Source organism: Anas platyrhynchos, chromosome 6, assembly GCF_047663525.1.
Source record: "Anas platyrhynchos isolate ZD024472 breed Pekin duck chromosome 6, IASCAAS_PekinDuck_T2T, whole genome shotgun sequence".
Lineage (NCBI taxonomy): Eukaryota > Metazoa > Chordata > Aves > Anseriformes > Anatidae > Anas > Anas platyrhynchos.
The window spans coordinates 8095517-8119594 of record NC_092592.1 but is presented as its reverse complement, the minus strand read 5'-3'; the positions used below and the strand labels follow the sequence as shown (position 1 = coordinate 8119594).

The 24078-nt window shown below is 38.1% G+C and overlaps 1 protein-coding gene across 14 annotated transcripts in view; it reads right to left on the bottom strand.

The window, feature by feature from the left end:
* The window catches only part of CTNNA3 (catenin alpha 3), a 482801-nt gene that overhangs the window by 447233 nt on the left and 11490 nt on the right, over nucleotides 1-24078 (bottom strand). For 13 of the 14 annotated variants that reach the window (XR_001186059.5, XR_005266613.2, XM_072040368.1 and 10 more), the window contains 3 exons: nucleotides 21113-21219; nucleotides 15871-16063; nucleotides 6051-6217 (listed from right to left, as the gene is read on the bottom strand). Coding sequence is in view for 12 of the 14 variants with exons in the window: in XM_072040368.1 (XP_071896469.1) it covers nucleotides 6051-6217; nucleotides 15871-16063; nucleotides 21113-21219 (467 nt within the window). In the remaining 2 variants the exon portion in view is untranslated. Of the gene's footprint in view, nucleotides 1-6050; nucleotides 6218-15870; nucleotides 16064-17115; nucleotides 17265-21112; nucleotides 21220-24078 lie in introns of those variants that run through there. The other variant, XM_072040370.1, reaches the window with a different exon arrangement.

Sequence of the window (24078 nt, the reverse complement as noted above, 5' to 3'; positions counted from 1 at the left end):
AAAATTAACAGCCTGTCAACTAAACAAGAGGCCAGGCCATGAAAACATGAGATCTATATTTATGTTGTATATATGTAGATATGTAGTGCAAAGTACTTCATTTGCTTACAACTGGATTTGTGGAGGAAAAAGTAAGTATGAAATACAAAGTCTTATTTCTGGTAATAACCATACAATGCCCACAAACAAAGAGGTGTGGGAGGCAGCAGATAACGCTTCAATTTGCCAGTGATGCTATTTGACAAACCACATACCTGCAGTGCCATCTGCATGGGCACCCAGCTAAGACAGGAGGCTGGCATGACCTGCTGTGCTTCCTTTACTTTACAGAATCATCTAGGTTGGAAGAGACCTCCAAGATTGCCGAGTCCAACCTCTGACCTAACACTAACAAGTCCTCCACTAAACCATATCCCTAAGTTCTACATCTAAACGTCTTTTCAAGACCTCCAGGGATGGTGACTCCACCGCTTCCCTGGGCAGCCTGTTCCAATGTCAACAACCCTTTCGGTAAAGAAGTTCTTCCCAAGATCCAACCTAAAACTCCCCTGGCGCAACTTTAGCCCATTCCCCCTCGTCCTGTCACCAGGCACGTGGGAGAACAGACCAACCCCCACCTCGCTACAGCCTCCTTTAAGGTATCTGTAAAGAGCGATAAGGTCGCCCCTGAGCCTCCTCTTCTCCAGGCTGAACAAGCCCAGATCCCTCAGCCGCTGCTCATAAGACTTTCTTCAGACCCCTCACCAGCTTTGTTGCCCTTCTCTGGGCTTGCTCGAGCACCTCGATGTCCTTCTTGTAGCAAGGGGCCCAAAGCTGAACACAGTACTCAAGGTGCAGCCTCACCAGAGACAAGTACAGGGGGACAATCACTTCCCATTGTTGTCATTATGGGCGTCGCTCACCATTAGGGTCAGTGCTGCAAAAGCCAGTTCATTATTCAATATAAAAAGGAGGAATGGCTCACAGAAGTTAAACAAAGTTTGCCACTCAACATTTCAATCTTTTGTAGCGCAGGGCAGCAAAATAGCACTGAACTGTTTTGTTCATCTGTAAAATGTCTTTCAATATTGATGAATTGAGGAAGAAAAGCAAATTTATTTTCCATTCTGACACAAGGAAGCAGTTCATTAAAAAAGCCTTCCTGTTTCGATATATACTGCTACTTTAGAAGACTAAATAACACTAAATAGACTATTTTATATCACCAGGAGATATGGCTGGAAAAATAGTCAAAAACCTCTCTAAAATTCCAATTACTAAATGCAGACATTTATGAAAGATAGTTCTCAGTATTTTGCTGTAATGGTATGGGCAAGGTGCCCATTTGTAGATGTTTATGGAGAGTGTCACACCGCCTCCTTCATTCAGGAAATGTCATGATTTTGCTCTCATTTTAGGATGGTCTGAAGACATGCATTTTGATGATAAAGCAGATACTGTTTGTTTTGCATGCGTTTCCCTTTATCTGCCTCCAGGGAAGTTATAAAATAAAATTCTCTGGATCAGAATGATCTGTGCATGCTTGAGATACAAATAATTGTTGATCAGACAAGCTATTCTGCATTATATTGACTTCATTACTATACTACCAATAAATAATTTGCCAAGAGAAACTGAACTTCCAAGTTCTTTTTCACTAATCCGGAATTTGCCCTCCAAGATTAACACTCACAGAAGGGAATTTCACAGTGTCATGCCTGTATTACTCTCTTATAAAGCACTGCACTTCAATGTAAGTGTTGCCGTAGCAGCAGAACAATTATAACTACTCAGAAGAAAATTCAGAAATGCTCTTTTTTCATGATCAGCTCAAAGACAGGCTACCACAATGGAGTCCTAGGTCCCTGACTAGAGCATGCAGACGGTTACGTAGTCCAAATAAATAAGTAAAAGCAGCCAGCCAGCTACTAATATCCCATCTTGCAACTTCTCAAAGTACTTTTCAAACCTCGTCACCACCAGACATTACACTGATTTCTCACACTTGGTTGTACCTGTGGAAACTGCATGCATTCCACTTTGATCTGTTGTATAAAAAATGTTTGCATCATAGTTATCCCTAAGCTCTATTCTTAAGCTTTCTTCATTGGGAAATAATCGCACAGTTTTACAATGATTTTGATGAAAAAACAATAAATAGCATCTTCCATAACATTTATGTTAAACCGATCCAGAAAAGTTCTACCTTACTTAAAGCAAGCCCTATCCATTCAAAGTAAGCCCTGTTTCTTTCATTTCCCCTCCCCTTATACCTGGGTTGCACCAACAGTCTGTATAAAGCTTATGCAAGCACTGTCTGAGGTGTTTGTGAGAAGTATGAAGACTTAAACACTTCATCTACAAACATGACAAGATGAGGAAAGAGGTAAACAAAACATGCTGGCTCAGCCTGAAGTGAAATAGATAAGGGAAAGACAGACCGCCAATGCACTTTGAATGAAACACTCAGAACTTGTTACTGTCTTGCTGTTCTCCCTTGATCAATAAATTCAAGCAGTTCCATTAGTCTGTTAATTCACTTAATTAGATATTGAGAATCACTAACCATAACGAATGGGGCTGCTAATGCAACTCTGAATTCAAGAGTGAGATCTGTGAAATTGCCCTTTGTCTGACTACACTTTTCACAACTCAGTTTTGATTAGACTTCCAACTCCAACCTAAGGAAGGGAAATCCCATGTGGACCACTATTTAAACAGGCAAAACTTGTTTAAAGAAACTGACTATTCTCATCACTGCAATGCACTTCATTTTCTCAGTCCACTTTAATTAAAATGAGCATTTGTACTGCACCATCATACTCTTACTAGGCTGCAAATTCCACAAATGGCTATAAACGTGCTATGCTCAAATACAATCATTCACTGAAGCTTTATGCTGGCTCTGACATGCTTTATTTTATATCCTCTTTGCTGGGTGGAGACTTCAGAGAATTAAATAAAGAACCAAAATTATTTCTACTTTATTAGTGAAATTTCATAAAAGATTCTCATGTACACAATGGTATGGTTTGGGACATTTTTTTACTTGGAGTGAAATTCTTGACAGGTTTATCAAATTCTTCCAACTAAACTAAGTTTCTACTTTAAAGGCAGCATTTCAATATTTTTGTGACTAAAATTAGGTTTTTCATCATTACATTCTGCATAACAGTAAGATTTTATTACATAAAATTAAAAAATGGTCCCAAGTCTGAGCAATGTGTTTGAGAGACATGGACACACTGGAAAGAGTCCAACATAGGGCCACAAAGATGACTACGGGACTGGAGCACCTCTCCTACAAGGAAAGGCTGTGAGAGATAAGACTTCAGCCAAGAAATGAAAAGGCTCCGGGGGGATCTCTTCAATGTTTGTAATACCTGAAGGAAGGGTGCAACAAGGACAGTCAGGTTCATTTCAGTGGTGCCCAGTGCCAGGACAAGAGGCAATGGGCACACAAGAGGTTCCTTCTGAACACGAGAAGCACTTCTGTGCTAGGGAGGTGACTGAGCACTGGCACAGGCTGCCCAGAGTGGTTGTGGAGGTTCCCTCATTGGAGATAGTCAAAAGCCACCTCGACATGGCCCTGATCAACCTGCTGTGGGTGGCCCTGCTGGAGTACGGGTTGGCCCAGACGGACCCAGAGATCCCTGCCAGCCCCAACCATTCTGTGAGTCTGCACAGATAGCACAATGGTTTTAGAGGCTACCAACTGGAAGTAGCTGAGGTTCATCTTTGCTCTTAGGCATGCTTAGAATGGCAGATGTGACAGGTAACACTAGAAGAGCCTTTATATAACAGCTAGTCACTGCTTGTCATTGTTTCCTTGCTATTCTTGTTCTAAGATTACAGAGGAAATTAAAGTTTGAAAACCCAGACTGTACTTTGTCAGTAAAAGTAAGCAAGTTTTTAAATGTTTTGAATGACAGTGCTGCAATTAACCAGATTTACTGAATGAGCAAGACAAAAAACTTTCAGTACTTTGATAAATGAGTTTAAAAAATAACATACATAAATAATGCCCTATTAAATATTTCACATTGAATGAGATTTAATTAATATTCTACAGAGATCTTTCATAGTGCTGGATTACCTTCTTTCATTTTATATATACAAACAAAAAAAATCCCTGGTTAGAGTTTTCATTGCATTATTATAATTCAATTATTTTTTATTTTCCCCATTTTTTAAGTTAATTTTGGCTCAGTCCTTTAAACATCTTGATTTTATGACAATTACAGAGCTCAGAGACATGGAAATAAAAAAGCAATTAAAATTCTCATCTCTTCTCAAAGGATTAATAACAGCTGTAACATTCTTGTCTTTGTGAAGAGAAGGATAAAATGGTCTGAGCATTAAGCATCAAAACCTTATAAGAAATTCAAAGGGAAACTGCTAATAACTTTTTTTTTTTTAAAGAAAGCTGATATTCAAGTCATATGAACCTGTAGACTCTGAGAACATCAGACTTGATACAGCAAATACAAAGTATTTTCTATGCTACAGCCACTGAATATAATGCCTTTCTACTGGAGCAAGCCTACACTGAAGAAAAAAAGGAATTCCTAAGGGAGTTCTGACTGACAATTATTGAAGTTAAGAACTCTGAAAAGAGCAAAATTAAGAATCATTAAGTACTTCAGTTTTATTTAAATCTGTCTCAGTTGGTTGGCACTTAAAAGCTCTTACCATTTGAAGGTGGCTCAGTAGCATACATTGAAGTTACCTCTAAGTCTTCTAAATCTTCTAAATCTAATCTAAACCTACTTGTAAATCTTCTAAGTCCATTTCCTAATTAGATGTCAACATAAAAAGAAACGATTACAACTAATACCACTGTTGGTATGTTCAACAGCCAGAGCAGAGACCAAATAAGCATGGAAATGTACCATCTTTCCAGGACTAGGGTGAGTCCTTTTTACACAGGCATTTTGGAGTGTTATGCCACACTAATTTATTCTAAGAATCAGGTGAGGAATTTAGTTCTTACTCCTATTAAAAGAACTAAATTAAAGTATAGAAGAAAAAGATAACTTAATTGTAATCCTTACAGTGTTGGAGTTTCTCTGAATGATTCTTTGTGTTCTTTTGATTTTGAGTTATAGTTGGCTTTCATTTTCAAATGAAAATCAAGAAGTGAATTATAGGGTTGTTTAGAAATACTGAAACTCCAGGAAAGAAGACAACTCAATTTTAGTTCTCTTATATAAAACATACTCAAAGCATTTTAGAAGGGTGCATCTAGCATTATGAAAACACATACATAAAAATGGAATGGCAACCAATGAAAACTATCATTTAATTTTTTTTTTTCCACAAGCAGCACCAAAGACACGGCACTGTCTTATAGCTGGAGAATTTCACATGTATATAACAATATAAACTTTTCTGCAAGACAGTACTGTGCTGCACCTCTAGCAATTGTCCAAGCTGGATGTTTCAAATGAAGCATTGAAACCCACAAAACGTTGCTTTATTATGAAATACTGTAGGATAAAGCAACACTTCTTCCTACCCTGATTGGGAGATAAATTTTGATCCCCCATCCTCAAATAACTACAATTAAGTCACTGCATCCTCTTGTGGCAATGAGGTACTGTTCAAAGCGGTGGTACTGACTAACAGCCTCCATTTTGAAGCATTATGAAAACAATAGAACTTTGATTTTTTAAGCAGTCCATCACTCATTACTGAAGATGCTAGGAAAAAAAAAAGGAGCAGGAGTAGAATATTTACTTGCTCTTCCCAGACAATACATACACCTGACAGAGTGAAGTAAGCAGCCAGAGAAGAAACTGAATAGCATTTTGGAAGTCAGAGGCACGATCTGGTAATGTTGAAGTCACACAAAACACTATGGTTGACATTAAAGGAACTCACATTTAAGTAGATGGGAAAGTATTCTGATGTTGAATTGTGAACAAAGTTGTGGTTATTTTGCCTAATTAAGTAACGTAAACAAACATGGGTTAGTTTTATAAGGGAAAAGAAGAATGGGACTAACACTTGTGTACAGAGAGCCAGGAAAATAAAAGATGACCCAGTTAGTTAAGTCAACTTCTACTCACCACAGTCAGATGTTCCAGTAAGTATGCCACATCAACCATATCTGCCAGAATAAGAAGCCGTGTGACAGCTGTAAGAAGAGATCGTGCTGCCTGGACAACAGCCTGCCTCTTAGGAAGATAGCAGGGATCACTGGTAAATGCCTCTGCTGATACCTTCAAGGCTTGACCTGCAAAATGAAGACAAATTCACTTAGACTGTATTGAAAAACTCTGGAAAAAATAGTTAAAACTCAGTAAGTTATCTGGCAACTCACTACTATTACCAAAAACTCTGGTATATTTTTCTTGCCCTCATTCCTTGGAGTGAAGGTCAATTACTGTAGATCACACAGAATATGCTTTATTCTGAATGATGTTCCCTTTCTGTTCTTCTGAATCATTTAATTCTGAAATAACTCCTTTGGAAATCACCATGAATCTTAACTGTACACAACAAGGCCAGGGGCTCTGTGTTAAACTGCTCTAGTCCCTGCTTTTTATATCATTACATACTTTGCTCTCCTTACTGTTAGATAACTCTGGGTCACAGAAGAGTCAAATACTGCCTTTCTCATTATAAATAAAAGTTAACAGAATGAAAATCTTATATACCCAAACATCTGACACCAACATAAAATATATTAAATCTAAGCAATGAAGCTAGCAACTATGCCAAGTAGGTAATAACATACAGCTCTACAACATGAAGTTTCCCAAACCAGATGTAAATGCACATCATGTTCCTGTCAGCATTCAGTCTTTGAAGAAAATAAAACCCCACACAAACCATTCAAAGGTCTTGGGATAGCACATAAACATCCAAATTCTCCCCCTCCTGTCTTCTTCATTAAACCAATCATTTAATTCAATTCCATGTATGCCCAAAGTTAAATAATTGCTAGTAAGTAGCAAGAAAAATATTGATCATAATTAACTCTGTGCACATCACAAATCCTATCTTCTGTTGTCCCAATACCCACGCCTTTCATTAAGCTTTGAAAAACCCAGACCAGACCACCTTCTCATCATTGACATCCAGCTCTTACTGAATATTCCAGTGATTGCACAGCATGCCAAATGAAGCGAGAAGCCACAACGCAGCACAAACAGGTGAATATTTAATACATACCCTCCTACTCAGACATATTTGTGTCAACTGCCTTAGGCAGCTCCCAACTTAGTTGGTTTGTTTCTATGGATTCAGCTCCTAGCCACAACACTTCAAATGCATTGAGAAGAAAACCCAAACACATCTTGGGTGTTGTTGTCATGAGTGTGCCAATGGTCTCAAATTTGGGAAATGCGGTTCTCAGCACTGCAACAGGTTTATTTGTTTTCCTGCTTCTCTTTTTTCTCCCCCGTTTGTAAGCATCTCAATGTTCTTTGTGTGCTGAAGAAATCCCTAAGCTACTACTTTGTTTCAGGAAGAAAAGGGTAAGAGTTGGAACTGAAACATCTAAAACATCCCTTATGTTTAAAATAGTAGTTCTGTTTGCAAGACATGCAAATTTACCTGCTTTTTTTTACTATTAATTTGTAAGAAAAGGTATCCTAGAGAGCACTACCACACAACATTTTAGCCCCACAGGACTTCTAAAGCACATGGCTTCAGGCCATGCTTCCAACTTATTTCACATCCATTTCAACTATTTCCTTCTTTTTGCACTACACAGGCATGAGTCAAGAGTCAGACTACATGTACACTTGCAATACAGAATTACTCCAGCCAAGGTTGAAATTGAGCGGTGTCAATCACATGGAACTTTATTTTTTATTCAAGTTGGATCTAATTCACCATTGACAAATGAGTGAGCAAAATCAGAAGGATCTAAAACACAAACCCCTAGAACGAGCTGGACATAAGCTGGGACAACCAGATGAACAAGTATAAGATGCTGAAGGGACCACGATCCCAAAATACAGTTCCGATGCAGTCTATGAAGAGAGGAACTATGAATATACAAGCAGCAGGAAATGACAGCTCCAACAACAAGACGTTAGAAATTTCTTAAAATGCTGTAGACAGCATGACAGTTCGATGCAATTTAATCCATTTTATTGTAAATCCCATCAAGCAGATTTCTTCCCTAATTATATTTGTCACAAACAATGAAACACAAGTGACAGAGTGCTAATTTAGTAGCATAAATAGGGAAGCAAAAAGATGAAGTATTCATAGGATTTCAGCTATTTCAGACATTCAAGGGAAAAGAAATTGAGAAGACTGAAGTCAGGATACATCTTAACTACGTATTTAATGGAAATCAGATACCTCCAAGGCACAGCGTAGCACACACAGACAGATGATTCCTAAAGTAAACAGTGTTACTACCATAAGCTGATCAACTACTGACTGCTGCTGTCAAATGTTATTTGTGTATGTGCATACCAAAAATGAAAAGAATAAGTCAACGCTCAGGCACAGGGAAAGGTGAAAATACTGCTCAGCCACAAGTTTGTTTGTTTGTTTGTTTTTTAAGTACATCCATGCACTTTCTCTAGCACCAAAAAAACAAAACAAAACAAAACAAAAAAAATTACTTGAAAATACCTTTACAAATAAGTGAGCCTGCCTGCAAACTGCTGACTAAGGTACACACATCTGCGGGGCTGCTAGTCAAGGGCAGGCTGTCTGTACAGAGACTTGCAGTAACTCCACTTCCTGTAATTGGTGAGCACCCCTCGGAGATAGTGCTCCAGATGATGCTCAGGCAACAGCTAAATGCCCTTCCTTGTTTTAGACAAAACCATTTAAATAATGCTTTCTTGTTTTACTTCTTTGAATTTATTTTCTTTCTTCTATTTAACCCTAAACATCACATCCTTCTGTTTTTACATCTAGCTTTCTCCTTTGGTTTGCAGCACTGTGAAATCCACATGGAATGCAGTGAATCTGACATCATTCTTGTGTTCTCCCACAAGGAGGTATTGCTGAAAACAACTGAAAACTTACAAACCTTGATTTACACTAGCATTCTGCTTATGCCTGCAGAAACCAGAGAAGGCTAGGAATCAGTATCACATCAGAACATGAAACTCACACCTGCTAAAAAGAAAAGATGAAAAAATACTGCTGGGCCATATGATCACCTGTTCTGCTCCCCCAGATATCATCTTTATCTGCTACAGTCAGGCAGCTGAAACTAGCACCAACAGTGTCAACGCCAAGCAGATGGATACCTCCTGCATATTCTAAATATTCTATACCATGATAAATCACCTTGTCGCAATGTCTTACAGTAGCCATTACAGGACATTTTTCTCCTGCCAGAGGCTCTTACCCCTGTGTTCTGTTGTACTGCAACTGTTTTACTGCTGTATATTAGGAAGTTCTACTTCCACATTTCATACTGCTCTTCCTAATGTGTAATCAAAGCTACCACATACACCCCCCACATGCCTTACACCAACCTCTTCATTTCCCTTTTCATACACAGGGACATCCGAGCCCAGTGATGGAGCTGTCAGAAGCTTTTCTGCTAGGGTACACTGAAAAAGTGTACACCACAGATGATTTTGAAGCCACTTTTCTAAATTCTGCCTCCAAGAATCAAAGTCCCCAAGATGCAAGGCATACATGTACCTCTTAATGTAGGATGAAAAAGCAAAACCCATTAACCTTTTTTTTTTTTTTTTTTTTGGGGGGGGGGTGGTAAGAATACAGTACAATAGAAGTCAGCACTATCCCCTTTCTTTAGTAAATACCCTTACAGTGCCCTCCCCATTTTTAATTTCCTTTTTTTTTTTCCTAAATCCGTGAATTGTAGTTTATTCTCCACCAATGTGGTACTTCCCTTTTTGCTATCAAAATAAACTAAATATGGACATTTGAAAGGTGTGTACCATCCCCACTTCACACCATTTCCTCTTGGAAGGTAACTGAAAGCTCAAAATACAACTCTAACAAGTAACATGCTTTCAATTCACTATGTGTGATGTAAGGCTTATCTAGGAACACACTTGAGACACGATAACAGCTAAATCCATGTAACACTGACACTGCAATAGATGGAAACAACAGAGGCAACAACTGTTGTGTCTCTGACCATATATAGTCAGTAAGCAATGGCAATAAATACCAAACATTTCAGTTGCGCCTGTACAACTGCTTGAAAACTATAACAGAATTGCACCTTAACGTAAATGCAAGTATGACACTGGACTTCAACATAAATTCCTAAGATAGTGTTTCTCCATATAAATTGCATCATTGTTTTGTCTTAAAATGGATGAAGCATCAGAATTGGGACACTGATTAAAGTTTCGTGTCAGAAGTGTTCACGTCTGAACTCACAGGTGTCAATTATTTTACAATTAATTTACAACATAGTACGAGTCAGAAGGCAATTTCTTGAAACACTGTATACATGAAATCCAACGGCAAATTTTTTTTCTGAATACTTAGAGTTGGTATTAATACATTATTTTAGAATGAAAATATGGACATGAGTGCTCTGTAAAAAAGCTGCACCAAACCAGATCACCAGGAAATCCTGGCAGTTACCAGACTACTGGATTCCTGTATGACACAGACTATCAACAGCCTACACAGGCCTGCCTGGTGACTTGTTTAATGAATCACAAAATCACCTAGGTTGGAAGAGTGGGTCCAACCTCTCACCTAACACTAACCAGTCCCCCACTAAACCATATTACTGAGCTCTACATCTAAACGTCTTTTCAAGACCTCCAGGGATGGTGACTCCACCACTTCCCTGGGCAGCCCATTCCAATGCCTCACAACCCTTTCGGTAAAGAAGTTCTTCCTAAGATCCAACCTACACCTCCCCTGGGACAACTTTAGCCAATTCCCTCCCAAAAGAAGCACTCACACAACCCCTGAGAATTGGCAAGAGCTGTTTATTGCCGGGGCATCTTGCAGGCAAGCCTGCGGGATGCCCGTGGTGTTTGGTGGCTCCAAGCTAATGCTTGCAATGGAGCCTGAGCAACGAGTAGGGGGCTTGCCAGGCACTCCTGCGCTGCTGTTGGTGCTCTCGGATGGCAGAGCACAAAGATGTGCCGCAGTAGTCCCAGGCCTGTTGTGGCAGAGGTGGATCCACCTCCATCCGTTCCTCCACATCTGGTGGATCCAGCTCCATGGGCTCCACGGTGTTGGGCAGAAGGCTAAGCCAGTCCTTGCCCGGGACTGCCCAAACAGGATGCCTTCCATCTGGGATGTTTTTTGGCCAGGGTGCTGAACCTGGGGGTTGTCCAGTCCCACGCCTTGGTCCCATGCCACTGTCGGCTTCACTTTCATGCACGGGTCCAACACTGCCATCTGGTTTATGGCCATTCCTGGGTCCCACACTGTGCTCCGGGCTACGGGCACACCTCTGCTCCCTGCGGCTGTCTGCCTGATGCTCCCACCTTCGCCCCACATCACCGTTGCTCCGATGGTAAGGCCCAGGCCCCCTGTCACTGGCTGTGTGAGGGGCCAGCCTGTTCCCCGCATCATTGCAGTGCCAATGGCTCCACCTGCATGTGTCTGTGGGCTGGTGCCAGAGGTCCCTTGGGCACTGGTGTCTCTTGTGCCGCTGGTGCTATCCCTCCGCCCACAACATATCTCTTTCTGCTCAGGTGCATTCCTTCTTGGTGCCACAGGGACTGCCCTGCACCTCCCATCCTGTGCCCTGTGTTTATTTTTGACACTCTTTTTTAGGCAATTTCATTCTATTCTTTACAGAAAAGAACAGAAGCAAGGTGCATCTTCAGCCCTAATTCCCATGTGTGCTTTTTGCTCTGAGTGAAGAATTCCTTTGTAATTTCACATCTCATCTAAATCTCCCCTCCATTTGTTCAAAGCCATTATTCCTGGTTCCATGCCTCTCCAGCTTTCTTCTAGGCCACTTTTTTGGGTAAGGTTAGATGGCAAAAAAGCAGGACATAGCAAATTGCAGCCTTATCTACCTTGTTCCACATATTCCACATGACGTACAATCAGTTATGTGGAATACACCAGTCAGAACTTTTAAACTCTTTGCAGAGGCCTGCGTTAGCTTGACTGTTTCCAAATAAAGCCTGCCATCACTTAACCAGACACAGAAAGCTTTAACCCAATTCCCACTATCAATAGGAAATACTGATCCCAATCTTCATACAATTAGAAAATAGTAAAGGAATATATATAAAAAAAAAAAAAAAAAAAAAAGAATAGCATTTGCTTTTTTGTTCATCAGTTACTTTTTGCAACTATTTTGCATGCTAAATATTTGGTACAAATTTCCTTCTCTAGTGAGGGCTTGTATGAGATTAGTGTGAAGTACTGAAACAGCTAAACACAAGGAAACTTTTCCAAACCTCCTGAAGTTGAGAAAATAGCCCATGTGCGCTCAGGCAAACAAACAAGAAACAAAAACATATCAACACTACTGTGTTCAACAGTAAATGCATGCCTAGGGATAGTTCCAGGCAAGTCAGCCATCTCCAAAGGAATGTATTTAATAAAACCTAATTGCTATAAAAAACAAAACGTAGTTCAGCATATAAAGGTCTTTTACAACCTTAATGATTCTATGATTCTATCATGGAAAATCAAAGCAACACTAGAGAGGACCAATTGTATTCCATAACTATCATAGATTCAGAAGATAATATTTGTAGCTCAAAAAAACCCACTGTAGGTAAAATAACATATTGCTATCACTTTTACTCTCGAGATCTCCCCCTTCACAGTTTAGTAGTAAGAACCACGACAGAAGCTTTGAAACGTTTATTTTCTCCAGAGTTCTGGCCAGCTTATATAACAAAATTTCAAAGGCATGTCAAAAAACATTGTTAAATACCCAAGAGCAAAGCCTGAGATACATTTTTTGTATCTCTTTAAAAAAAAACAGAAGGCTACTTTACAGTGTTTGGTTGAACAAAGAAGCAAAAAGCAACACAACTGCAGGTGCTATTATAAGGAGATGCAAGCCAAGTCACTGCAGGAAGTCCTGATTCACATCACCAGAATGGAGAACCTTAACTTGGGGCCTGACCAGAAGAGACAAAGAGTTTAGTAGAGTTCTAGAAGGTCACTCAAGATGTGTATGGAAGCAGGCCTTGAAAAGTACATTATTGAACTGAACCTCAAAGAAAAATGCAGCAGATCTCTGCATTAAGGCGATCACCTTCAAGACTATCACTCCTCTGTAAAACTTTCCAGAGGTTAACAGAAACAAACTAGACTTATCCAGGGAACATACCTGCCATCCATCATAGCAAAACTTGCTTTCAGATGTCACTAACAGAAGTCAACTGAATTTGAGACCAAAATCTCATATACTGACACTGTTAGTCAAGACTATAGTCAGTGAAGCCATAACCACACCCCTGTTTCTAAAGACATTAGATGAGCCACTAGTACATCAAATGTATTAAATACATCTTCCATTTCTTTTCTCTGCTCTTCAGTTTCATCCTGTTAATTTGCCCCTTTACTCCCCAAAATATTATTACGAACAGGATTTTTATCAGCAGCTTGAAAAAAGTTTATCACTCCTCTAAAAGGAACTCTATTAAGGAGCTCCAAAAGTAGTAAAGCAGCATTTTTGCACTGGCCATAGATGTTACAAAATAGTAAAGGTGTAATTCTAATGTCCCATTTAACAAGCTCAGTGAATAACATAAAAATGTCAGAAGAGGAAAGATTTTATTATTCTTTCCAGTTGTTTGTCTACACAACTCTAGGTCTGATAGCTTGGTTCATATCTGAGTGAAATTACATAGATTGTTTCAAAATTACAGTATGTAGTAAAAATAAGCTGCAGCCAACATGCAAAAAATCGTAACTGATTTTAAAGCATATGAGTATCTGCCTGTCATCACGGAAAAATATACCCAGAGAAAAATAATGGCATGAATGGCAGGTGACTGCATGCACAGTTTATCAGAATTTGTGACCCAGACACTTTCAAAGAACTTGAAGTAACAGGAGACATTTAACAGCAGCAGAATGCTACTTCAGCAACAAGCAAAATTACACGTGATGTTACATACCGCAAATTTAAAATAAGACGCAGCTACAAAGCACTAAAAATACCTGCAAAAATCAACAAACTGCTATTTATTGTATGATTGTTCACCATCTTAAAATTAACTTAAACAGTTCAGCAAATCTTTGGAGGAGGATGGGGCTGCAAGCAATGCAATTTGTCATTGCATAATGATAGGTAATAACATTGATTTAACTTTCTTTTAAAATGTATGAGGTGTATATAATCTACTTTATGTATTATTTATTTTTGTAGTCATCTCTGGTCTTGGCTGAGAATCAATAAATAAATTGAAAATGTGAAATATTTTTACATTATCTATGTATAAAAATCAATATGAAACTATATATTTTATTCTTGTCTTGCGTTATCGACCTGGAATCGAAGGGCTAACATTTTAAGACTATTCCAAAATAAATGATTTTTCAAAAAGCTCAGCTGATCAGTGTGACAGATAACAACAATAACAGGTGGTTATAATGCTTTTAATCTCAAAGTATCTTACCTTAGGGTATCTCAGACACTATACATATATATATCAGACTGAAATGCAACCATCTCTGAATTCAGAAGAAGCCAATAGCTAGCAGTGACCAGCCCGAACGACAGCAGAGACTTAGAAATTTTTTCAACTCCACATGGAGGAGGAAGACAAACCACAAAGAAAACCACCATCACCAAAAAAGTCCTGAAGTTGCAGCTTTAGTAAGGGCAGGGTGATACAGAGACCTGATTTAAATGGCCAACACAGTTCTTCAGTCACAACTTGCCACATAACATAAGAATACATGATACACTGCTTAGTGAAAAGGTGACTCAAGTCCACTTTATTGGGTGACAAAACCAATCCTGATTACTAGCACACTCAGTACCATAGCCTGACAATTTTCTGGTGCAGACCATAATTCATTGCTTGTTCATTGCTGCTTATTAGAGAAGACTCATCAGCCACTCTTAATTTGATCCCAGGCAACACTTGGACACCACTTACTTCTAAAACTGAGTGCTGGTTAAAGGACATCATTGCCAAATGACCAGACACTAAAAGCATTACTTTTATGTCCCCGTTTTCCTTCAAAACCTCCGCCTGAATCAATTTTCAAGGACAATTTCCGAAGGACGCTGTTTTAAATGTCTGTCATCAAACTCACAACTATTCAAACCTGAGTTTATTACTCACTTAACTAGGTCCGATTATCCATGAGGAAAGCAAAAATCAACAAAGAAACACAGAGCCTGAAAGAATGTGACTAATGATGTGGGAGCCTGGTTGGAAACAGTGAGATAGCTCATCAGGAAATGGAACATGGCAAGAACTGGCCAAAGATAAGCCGCGCAATCATAAAGAGATAAAACAGAGTAGCTTGAAGAATTAATCATTCACCTACTTCCTAGTGAAGTCTCAAAATATAACTCCAAACAATCCTATTGCATCTTCCTTAATGAAATCCTTACTACTGCATACAAGAGGGAATGTCTTTATTTAAAAAAAAAAAAGTTTCCTTCTGAAAAGGTCATGATCTCTGACTCAGGAAAACCATACTTTTCAAGAAAAGCATGGAAGTATGCATCAACTTAAACTTGTGCTTAACAGCGAATAAAATTGACAAGGGGGATCCTGTCTTCATTAGAAAAAAAATAAAACTGGCAATACTGCCATTGATATCAGTGCTTTTTCATGATAAGGTTCAATTTGTATGTTTTACCTCATGACCAGTGGTATATGAGAGCACACAATCAGACTATTTACAGTTGAGACACTGCACACAAAGACATTCCTCACAGATACCCCAGCTTCATTTTGATACCAAATTTGCTTCGGTAAACTGATTCCTTACGGTGCCAAAGTTATTTATCATAACACTTACTCTCTTTTTGGACATCAGCCAGTGCTGCATGAAGTTCCTCTTTAAAGACGATTGCTTCCTTGGCAATTTTTTCCCCTTTGTCCAACAGATTCCAAGTGGCTTCTTCCACAGAAGCTAACAAGACACGAGCCCTTTTGGAACGTCCCTTTTTCTTACTGGAAGGATTCTGGGGACAGTTCACTAGTGTTGTAACCTACGTTTAAAAGAAACAAGAAGACAATAGTAGTTTAAGTTCTATTACAAGTAAATTTATACTGTTTTCAAATTTTAAAAATATCATAGTTGAGAATAAACAATAGGATTTCCCCTGCTTCAGATAGGGGCAGGCAAGCCCAGCATGCATACTGAGAATGTGCAAAATTATCAAGTTTGACAGAACACTTAATATGCTTCATCTTTATGTTCTTTCTCTAAGATCAAAGCAAACACAATGGAAATATCATTGTCATATTAGTTCTGCTGTAAACTCCTGACACAACTTGTTATAGAAGTTTCCTCATGGTATAAAAATTACTACTGCTATTTAAGGAGGCTTCAGCCAAGCAGGCATCAATTTTGCATCTTCCCACACTTCCCTCTTCAGTGTCAAAATGCTTTCTCTCCTTACAGACAAAGGCTGCAGTGGCCAAAACTCAACACTTTAGAATTATGAGGAGCTTTCAGCATTAGAATTATACAAAATTTTAACCAGAACACAGATTACTTGTCTAAATTAGAGTTGTTGTTTTTTTTTTTAATAATGCTCTTTAACATCCATAAAGAAGTTATTTTTATATAGCATCCCACTCCACATTCCTCGCCATCTCAGTCCAACCTCCACACACCAGTAGAATGTTTCTAACAGACTATTCTCTGAGGCATTGCTTGAGCTGCCAGCAATATGGGAAAGCTCCTAGAAGATTTTTAAAGTGTTATACAGATATCTCAAGACATGCTTTGTTTTCAGTTCACTAAGCATCCTTCTATTCTGTGCCAGATCATGGACAGCGTCATAAGAAATACAGAGCTAGTCCTGGAACTCAGTGAATACATTTTATATGTACAAATTGCTTACTTTTATTAAATGGCATTCCAGTCATCCTAAATCAGTCCACTTCTTTGTGCAGTAAGGGAATTGACAACAACATTGTACAAGGAAAGCAAAAGCTGCGTAGGAATTTCAGTCCATCCTGTGGTTTGAGCTTGTCTATGGAATAGTGCTACTTTCACACCTCTATGAGGGGAAGATCCAGTGCCCTCGCTCACCTTTAGATCTCCTGTGAATCTATGCACGCTCGTCCTTTTCATCAATCAGCACTGTCATAAGTAAATGACAAACCTTTCTCTGGGAAGCATTTCTATTAAGCCATCTTTGAAAGAAAAAAGCCTTGACCCTTATTTCATTCATGTAAAATCTGGGGACAGAGAATTAGAACCAGCCACTTAACATCAGCTATGGCATATCAAAAGGAAGAAAGCAACATAAATTATATTTATACTGGGTCATATTATTAAAAAGGATTTGGGTGTTCTTCTACTCAGCCACAAAAGAAAGTAAATGCAAGTATTTATTGCACATAAACCAGCCAGATGGTAGAGAATATATTGGTAATAACAACTTAAATATCTTAAAAAAGAACCCTACAGCATTATTTCTGGAGCATTTAGCGTGGCTTCAGTGATGATAGTCTAAAGAGCCAGTTTATAAACTGACACTTCTAACAAGAATGACAGAAAAGTTTAAAAAGATGCTGCCCCCAAAACATATTAAGTAAAAGATGCCTTTTAAATGCCTTAAGACCCTTCATCTTCAGCATCACTGCCAGGAAAAATCAGAAGCTAAAACATGATTTCCATGGGAAACAGCCCAATGCTATTTGACAGAGGCAGCTTGTGATCTTGAATGCAAGTTAAAATTTGACAGGTAGCTCTTGGCTCGTGGCAGTTAATACAAAAAAATTCGGTTCACCAGCACAAAACCCCAGTAAGGAATGCTAAAACTTTATACTGATCTTACACAAAGAACTGAACTACACAGCAGCTAATAAAGCATGTTCTTCTGAGCCACTGTCCACACAGATTGCACACCAGTAGCAGAATATGCCATCAAAATTACAGCATTGTGAGAAAACAAGGAAAAGAAAAAAAAAAGTGAACCCTACCCCATTCATTCTGCTCATGTCCAACTGTGTTTCACAGTTCTTGTCATGCAGACACACACCCTTATCACCATACAAACATGGGTGTTTCCCAGCACTCACTGGAAATTACTACCATTGGTTACTTTGTGTTTTGGGGAAATCTGCTATAAATAAAACATTTTTTCAGATGTGGTTTTTAAGCCCCATATGCCACCACAGCTGCAAATCAGAGTCACTGTTACCAGTTAGTGCCATTATTTATTAGGCTGTCACTATAGGGTTGCTTTCTCATTTTTGTCAGGATTATCAGTGAATTTCTAAGGAACTGTGCAGCAGTTTTTCCAATGCCATATTCCGTTTCTGACCAGCCTTTAAAATACTATCTTTTAATATTGCAGTATTAAAGAAAAACATTATTTAACACCTTGAACACCAGAAGATTTGATTCACCTTTGCTATTATTATAAAAGTATTTTAAAGCATCAATCATGGAACATTCTACCAGTGTTGAAAAAGTATTTAGTTCAGTAACAGTAATACCTGGACATTTAAAGAACAATATATGAATTCAGCATTCTAATGACAATGGCAGAAGCACCTGCTCACTGTTTCAAGTGCTAACCATCCTTTGAGTCTCAAGTTTGAAAATAAACAGTGCTGCCCATACAAATAAATGCTGGTTAATCCCTTTAGCTGTGCCTAAAGTAAACTCACCATACATGGAACTAAAATGAGCATATCACTTGTGTGAGGAACCAAACTTTTATCAGTATGGATGACATCAGAATAAATGTCTTTCAACTTGCTTATTTTTCATCAGTAATAGAAGAGATCCTAAACTACATGTGTTTGTATGTAGCCTGCAAGACATACCTCTCTAAAAGCCATAGATTTTCCTTAGCTTGTATACATGCACGGAATATAAATATATGGAAAAGCTCTTACACATATTTGCTTAATTATACATGTACGTACAACATATATTAAGTGTGTACACATACAAATACAGAGAGAACTCCTCTGATAAACTCTCCAAGTGGCTCATTGGTAGTTTACAAGACTTGCAACAACTGCACAGCAGAGGTAGTTATGAAGCATTTTCTCCACCAATTAGTGAAGTCCTATTAATCTCATCCAGTCATTTTTTTCATAATTTTTACTTGTATGTAAATTCAAAAGAAAATAAGCCCAGTGCTACTTTGCCATGTGCCATGGTTTTGTCAAAGACAGACTGAAGCTTTTAATAGACACTTCAGAGTATTTATTTTTTAATATATTAGAGGGTTTATTGTGTTGTTCTGAGACTGTATTTGTTTTATTGTGTTTCTTTGATCCAAAAAAAAATCAGGCCAAAATACAAATTTCTTCATTTCTTGTAAAAATGCCCAGCGTTGCAGCTGTCTGAGCACAGGTTGACCTAGAAGGACATTAAGAGATGGTTTCAGAATGCAGTCTATCAAGACTTGTAAGCCTACCACTCAAACTAAATTTTAAAATTCATCCACAACAATGGTCTATCTTGACAACATCCCACAAACCACTGAGCTGTTACTGAGGTTTTAAACACTGCCAATCACACCCATACAAAAATAAAAAGGAAGACACAAGAGTAAGAGGCAGCTCAGTTAATAAAAGCTTAAAATGAAGTAATGATAAAAAGAAAAGGATACTTTCTGAAAAAGAGAATTTTCCAGAAAGAACAATTGAGTAAGGAAGGAAAAGAACATTAAGTCAAAAAGGAAAGAAGAAATTTCAAAGACAATCACAAAAGAAATGGATGAGAGATAGGCAATGGCAAATGATGCAAATGAAGAAAATACAGCTTTGGTGAAGAGAAACTTATTTCAATGAATTGTTTGTTTTTTTTAAAGAAATTCTTCCTAGGACATCCATTATAAAACACGATCAGCACCTCTTTACTTTTCCTAGTTTTTAGACCATGTGGAGAGCAATTCTAGAATAAAGGAACTTTCTGTCAAACTGCAAATCAACATAAGAATCATCACCACACAAAATGTACTCTATATTTTCTTGTCCGTATCTTTCACCTCCATATTCTTCTTCCCTACAATCATATCATTACATGCTGCCTCTTTGATTATATAATCCGACAGTACCTCTATCTGATCACAACCCTTTGGCAAGCTCAGGGAACCAGCATGCAGAGGACTAGCTCCCAGAGCAATGTATGACAGATACCAGAGCAGTGTATGACAAGAAGTGCACTCCTGGAATAAAAATTTACCATAAAACAAGGTTACTGAGTGCAATCAAAAATGCCAATTAATGAGCTGCACAAAAATACTTTTCCTGTAATACTTGTTCAACAACAGTATTAACCTTAATTAAAACAATGATTTAATCTTTTTAAATAGGGAAGCTGCAATTAGAAAAAGAAAAAAAAAAAAAACAAACAACAACAACAAACAGAAATAACAAAAAATTTGTTAAATACAAATACTTAAACTACACATCTCCAATTCTTACATGTCTATAAACAGAAGAACAGCCAGATTACATGATTGAGTCTGGCTTTGCTCTATTTACACAGTCATTCTCCCAGTAAGTTTTTTCTGTTGTTGCTTATTAGCATATACTGTTTAATAAAAAGCTACTGTCTTTAGCAGGCATTACTCAATGAGCTTGGAAATATATAAATCAATCAATCACAGAAACTATTTCATAGCCATTATAACTTGAACATTTTCACAACCAGAAAAACTACGGAGTATTCTTTGCATATTACCAAATGAATAAGAGATCTGAATGTGAAGTCACAGTTTTTTGCACCTACCCAAACTGCAGCCAGAGCAATGATTGCCACGTAAATATTCCCTGAGGCACCAGGAAGAAGACAACTAAATAAGCAGTGTACTGCTGTGATAAGTAGTTTGATCTGCAACATCTTGGCAAAGCTGAAGGACAGTGATAGTCTAGTATCTTCATGGTATAACTGACTAATTGAAGCATGTGCTTCAACATGGTTGCCCTAAGTAAAATGAAAAGGATATTCAAAATAGAAGAGGTCCTTTCTGTTGCTTACCCTGTAACATACTGCTGCAGAAGCCTGAACACACTTAGCAACCCACTTATCTAACCTATTTTCTGCAGTATTAAAATACCTGAATTATCAATGGTTCCAGTAATTTTTCCACTGTAAACGTCTGGATGTGCAGATCCTGAGGGTCAATTTTCAGTTTAACGCTTGGCACTTTTGTTGACATTTCACCTAGGTACAAAGCAAAAAAACGCAATAAGCAATTATTAGCCATAACAGCTCATTGCCCTCTGTCAGCACCCAGAGACTGCTTGTTGGAGTAGATTCGGCTCCACAACAGGCTTAGGATTTCAAGAGATGCAATTAAGGTTGTTATTACTTGCTTCCTAATTGTGAAAAAAAAAAAATACACAGAAACTTGCACAAACTGAAATAATAGATTTAAAAACTGTATAATTGTCTTCTGGGATTTCTAAATTGACCATGTATTAAAAAATATGAGAATAATGCATTAGAAGTCCTTTCAATATAAATTCTCTAATAGTAAATGAAATTGAGCTATAAAGAAAACACTACATTGCATTATCAAATCTATTGCAAAAATTACATTACTGAATTTATCACAGAAGAAAAACACAATTGCTATGTCTACAACACCTATATCTTATTCCACATGTTCAATCACAATGGTCATAATTAACAGTTTGAGAACACACAGAGCAGCTCCTAAAAGGCTTGGTAATTAATGACTGGAGTAAGTGAAACATTTAGTTATAAAATAACCTGTAATAGCAAATATTTTTGAAGTGTTAAGGCAGATTAAGTCAAGACAACCTATAACTGAAATCAGTAAGTTGAAATTAAAGCTAAGTAAGGGCTTTAAAGTGAATCAATCGTTCATTAGGAGTTGATCCAAAGCCCACTGATGTTAATTTCAGGGTTTTCACTCAGTTCACCACATCCTGGTTGAGGTCCTTAGCTGCAGTGAAATGTGCATGTGCCAGCAAAGAATTATAACCATGCTTTAGTAGGAATGCAACTAATTATTGCTCCAAAATAAAAGACTTAATTTTCCAGCAACTTAGGTTCCCATAAAACATAGCTCTGCAAAGCCATTTTATCCAATAAAGACTTCAAACACACAAGTAATGGATATCTGTCCTTTTTAAGCAGGACTTATTAGAACCATTGATGCTGTATAATAAAGTAATAAGGTAGTTCGACTGTGCAAGCTAAAAAGATGTATTGTCACCTTCTGGTGAACCTAGCATTGATTTAACACAACACTGTAGATTTAAGGTTTCTATACCAAATTGTATAGGAATTGTGCCAAATTATTTCATAATAGGTATACACATTTCACTTGCAAACAAAGATAGTATGAGTGATAATTAAAGCATTAAGGGTAGAGATAAATTAGGTTTTTGCCATTCCCAGTAACGGTTATACATGAGTACTAAGTTTAGTGCTTTACTGTAAACTACACAAGATGCATCTCTAGGTTCCCCACAATTCAGTTGCACACAATCGAGAGCATGCGAAGAACTGATTTTTCAGTTTTAATTCTATTTCCAAGTCAAAAGATACAGAACAAAAACCTGACATGACGTTGACTAGAACTACACTTTTCCTTCCATAGAAATTTGCAGAAAAAGAGAACTTTAGAAATGTCAACACTAATCATTTGTCCATATTTTATACACTTAGTTCTTAGACACTTGTAAGAAAAAACAAGGAAACCAGAATTGCTGGCATCTGTGGTTCTCTTTCTGTTCAAAGAATTGGTAAGTAGACTATTCCTCCAGTTTTAAGAGACTCCAATGCAACTTACCCTTCTGTTTGAAGGTAACTGACCCTGCACACACACCATCATTCACCACTTCAGAAACGCAGGTGTCTCCTAGTCAAAGGGGCTGCAGCTCTTCTGCTAGCTCAGACTAACGTGTGTATCTCATGGGATAAAGCCAAGAAGACAAATCCCACCTCTCATTCCCACAACCTCATTGCAGCCATTAGAAATGGATTTGAGCTGGATGACTTGCTATCTACTGCTGATTCTTTTCCACTCAATGTAAAGTACTTATTTATCCACTTAGCTAGGACAGAAACAGGTTAAAACACAGTGTAGCTGTAGACACTGGTGGCTAAGAAATGCTCCCAGAAAGCAAAACACTGTTTCCATGTTGTTCAAGTAGTGTTTTCAGTATTTCAGTCCAATGAGAACCAGGAAAGGCAGAAGGCATCAGAAGTTAAACTCAAAATACAAGCACATTCAACATAATAAACATCTTACTGGATCAGCGTAACAGTCCATCCAGCCCAATATGCTTGTAACGGCCAGGCTACACAGTGAGGACATGCAAGCCTGTCTATTCCCTCTGGTTCATTCTTCCCATACATGTCCAGCATCCAGGCATATCCCTAACCTAGAACCCATTTAAAGATGTACTTTTTATTTATTTGACAGATCTTTTCAAACTTTTACATGGAAAACTGAAAAGAAGAAAGTAAAATCTCACATGTAATTGTCAAAATGGTAATATTTAAAAGCTCCATAAATCTAGAGGAAAAAAAGCATTGACATTAAAAATTTATGGAGATGGGATCTTTATCAGGAAGTGCAATGATAGCACAAGGGGTAATACCTTTAAACTAAAAGAGGGTAGATTCAGATTAGTTATTCAAATGAAATTCTTTACTGTGAGAGTGGTGGTGCACTGACCCAGGTTGGCCAGAGAAACTGTGAATGCCCCATCCCTGTAAGTATTTAAGGCCACGTTGGGTGAAGCTTGGAGCAACCTGGTCTGGTGGGAGGGGTCCCTGTCTATGGCAGGGGAATTAGAACGAATTCCTTCCAACCCAAACCACTACATGATGGGTGAAAAAGGGAGAGCTGGAAGAGAGCAACTCCATATCAAAGGAGCAGTCCACTACACAGAAACAACAGAAACCAACCATTTCCCATCTGACTGGTAACCATCTGGCAACTGAAAACACTGGGGACAGAGGCATTATTAATGCTTTGTTTGGTGGCTTACCATTCCTAGCTCTCTATTGTACCTATTAGTCAACAAACAATTGTTTTGCACT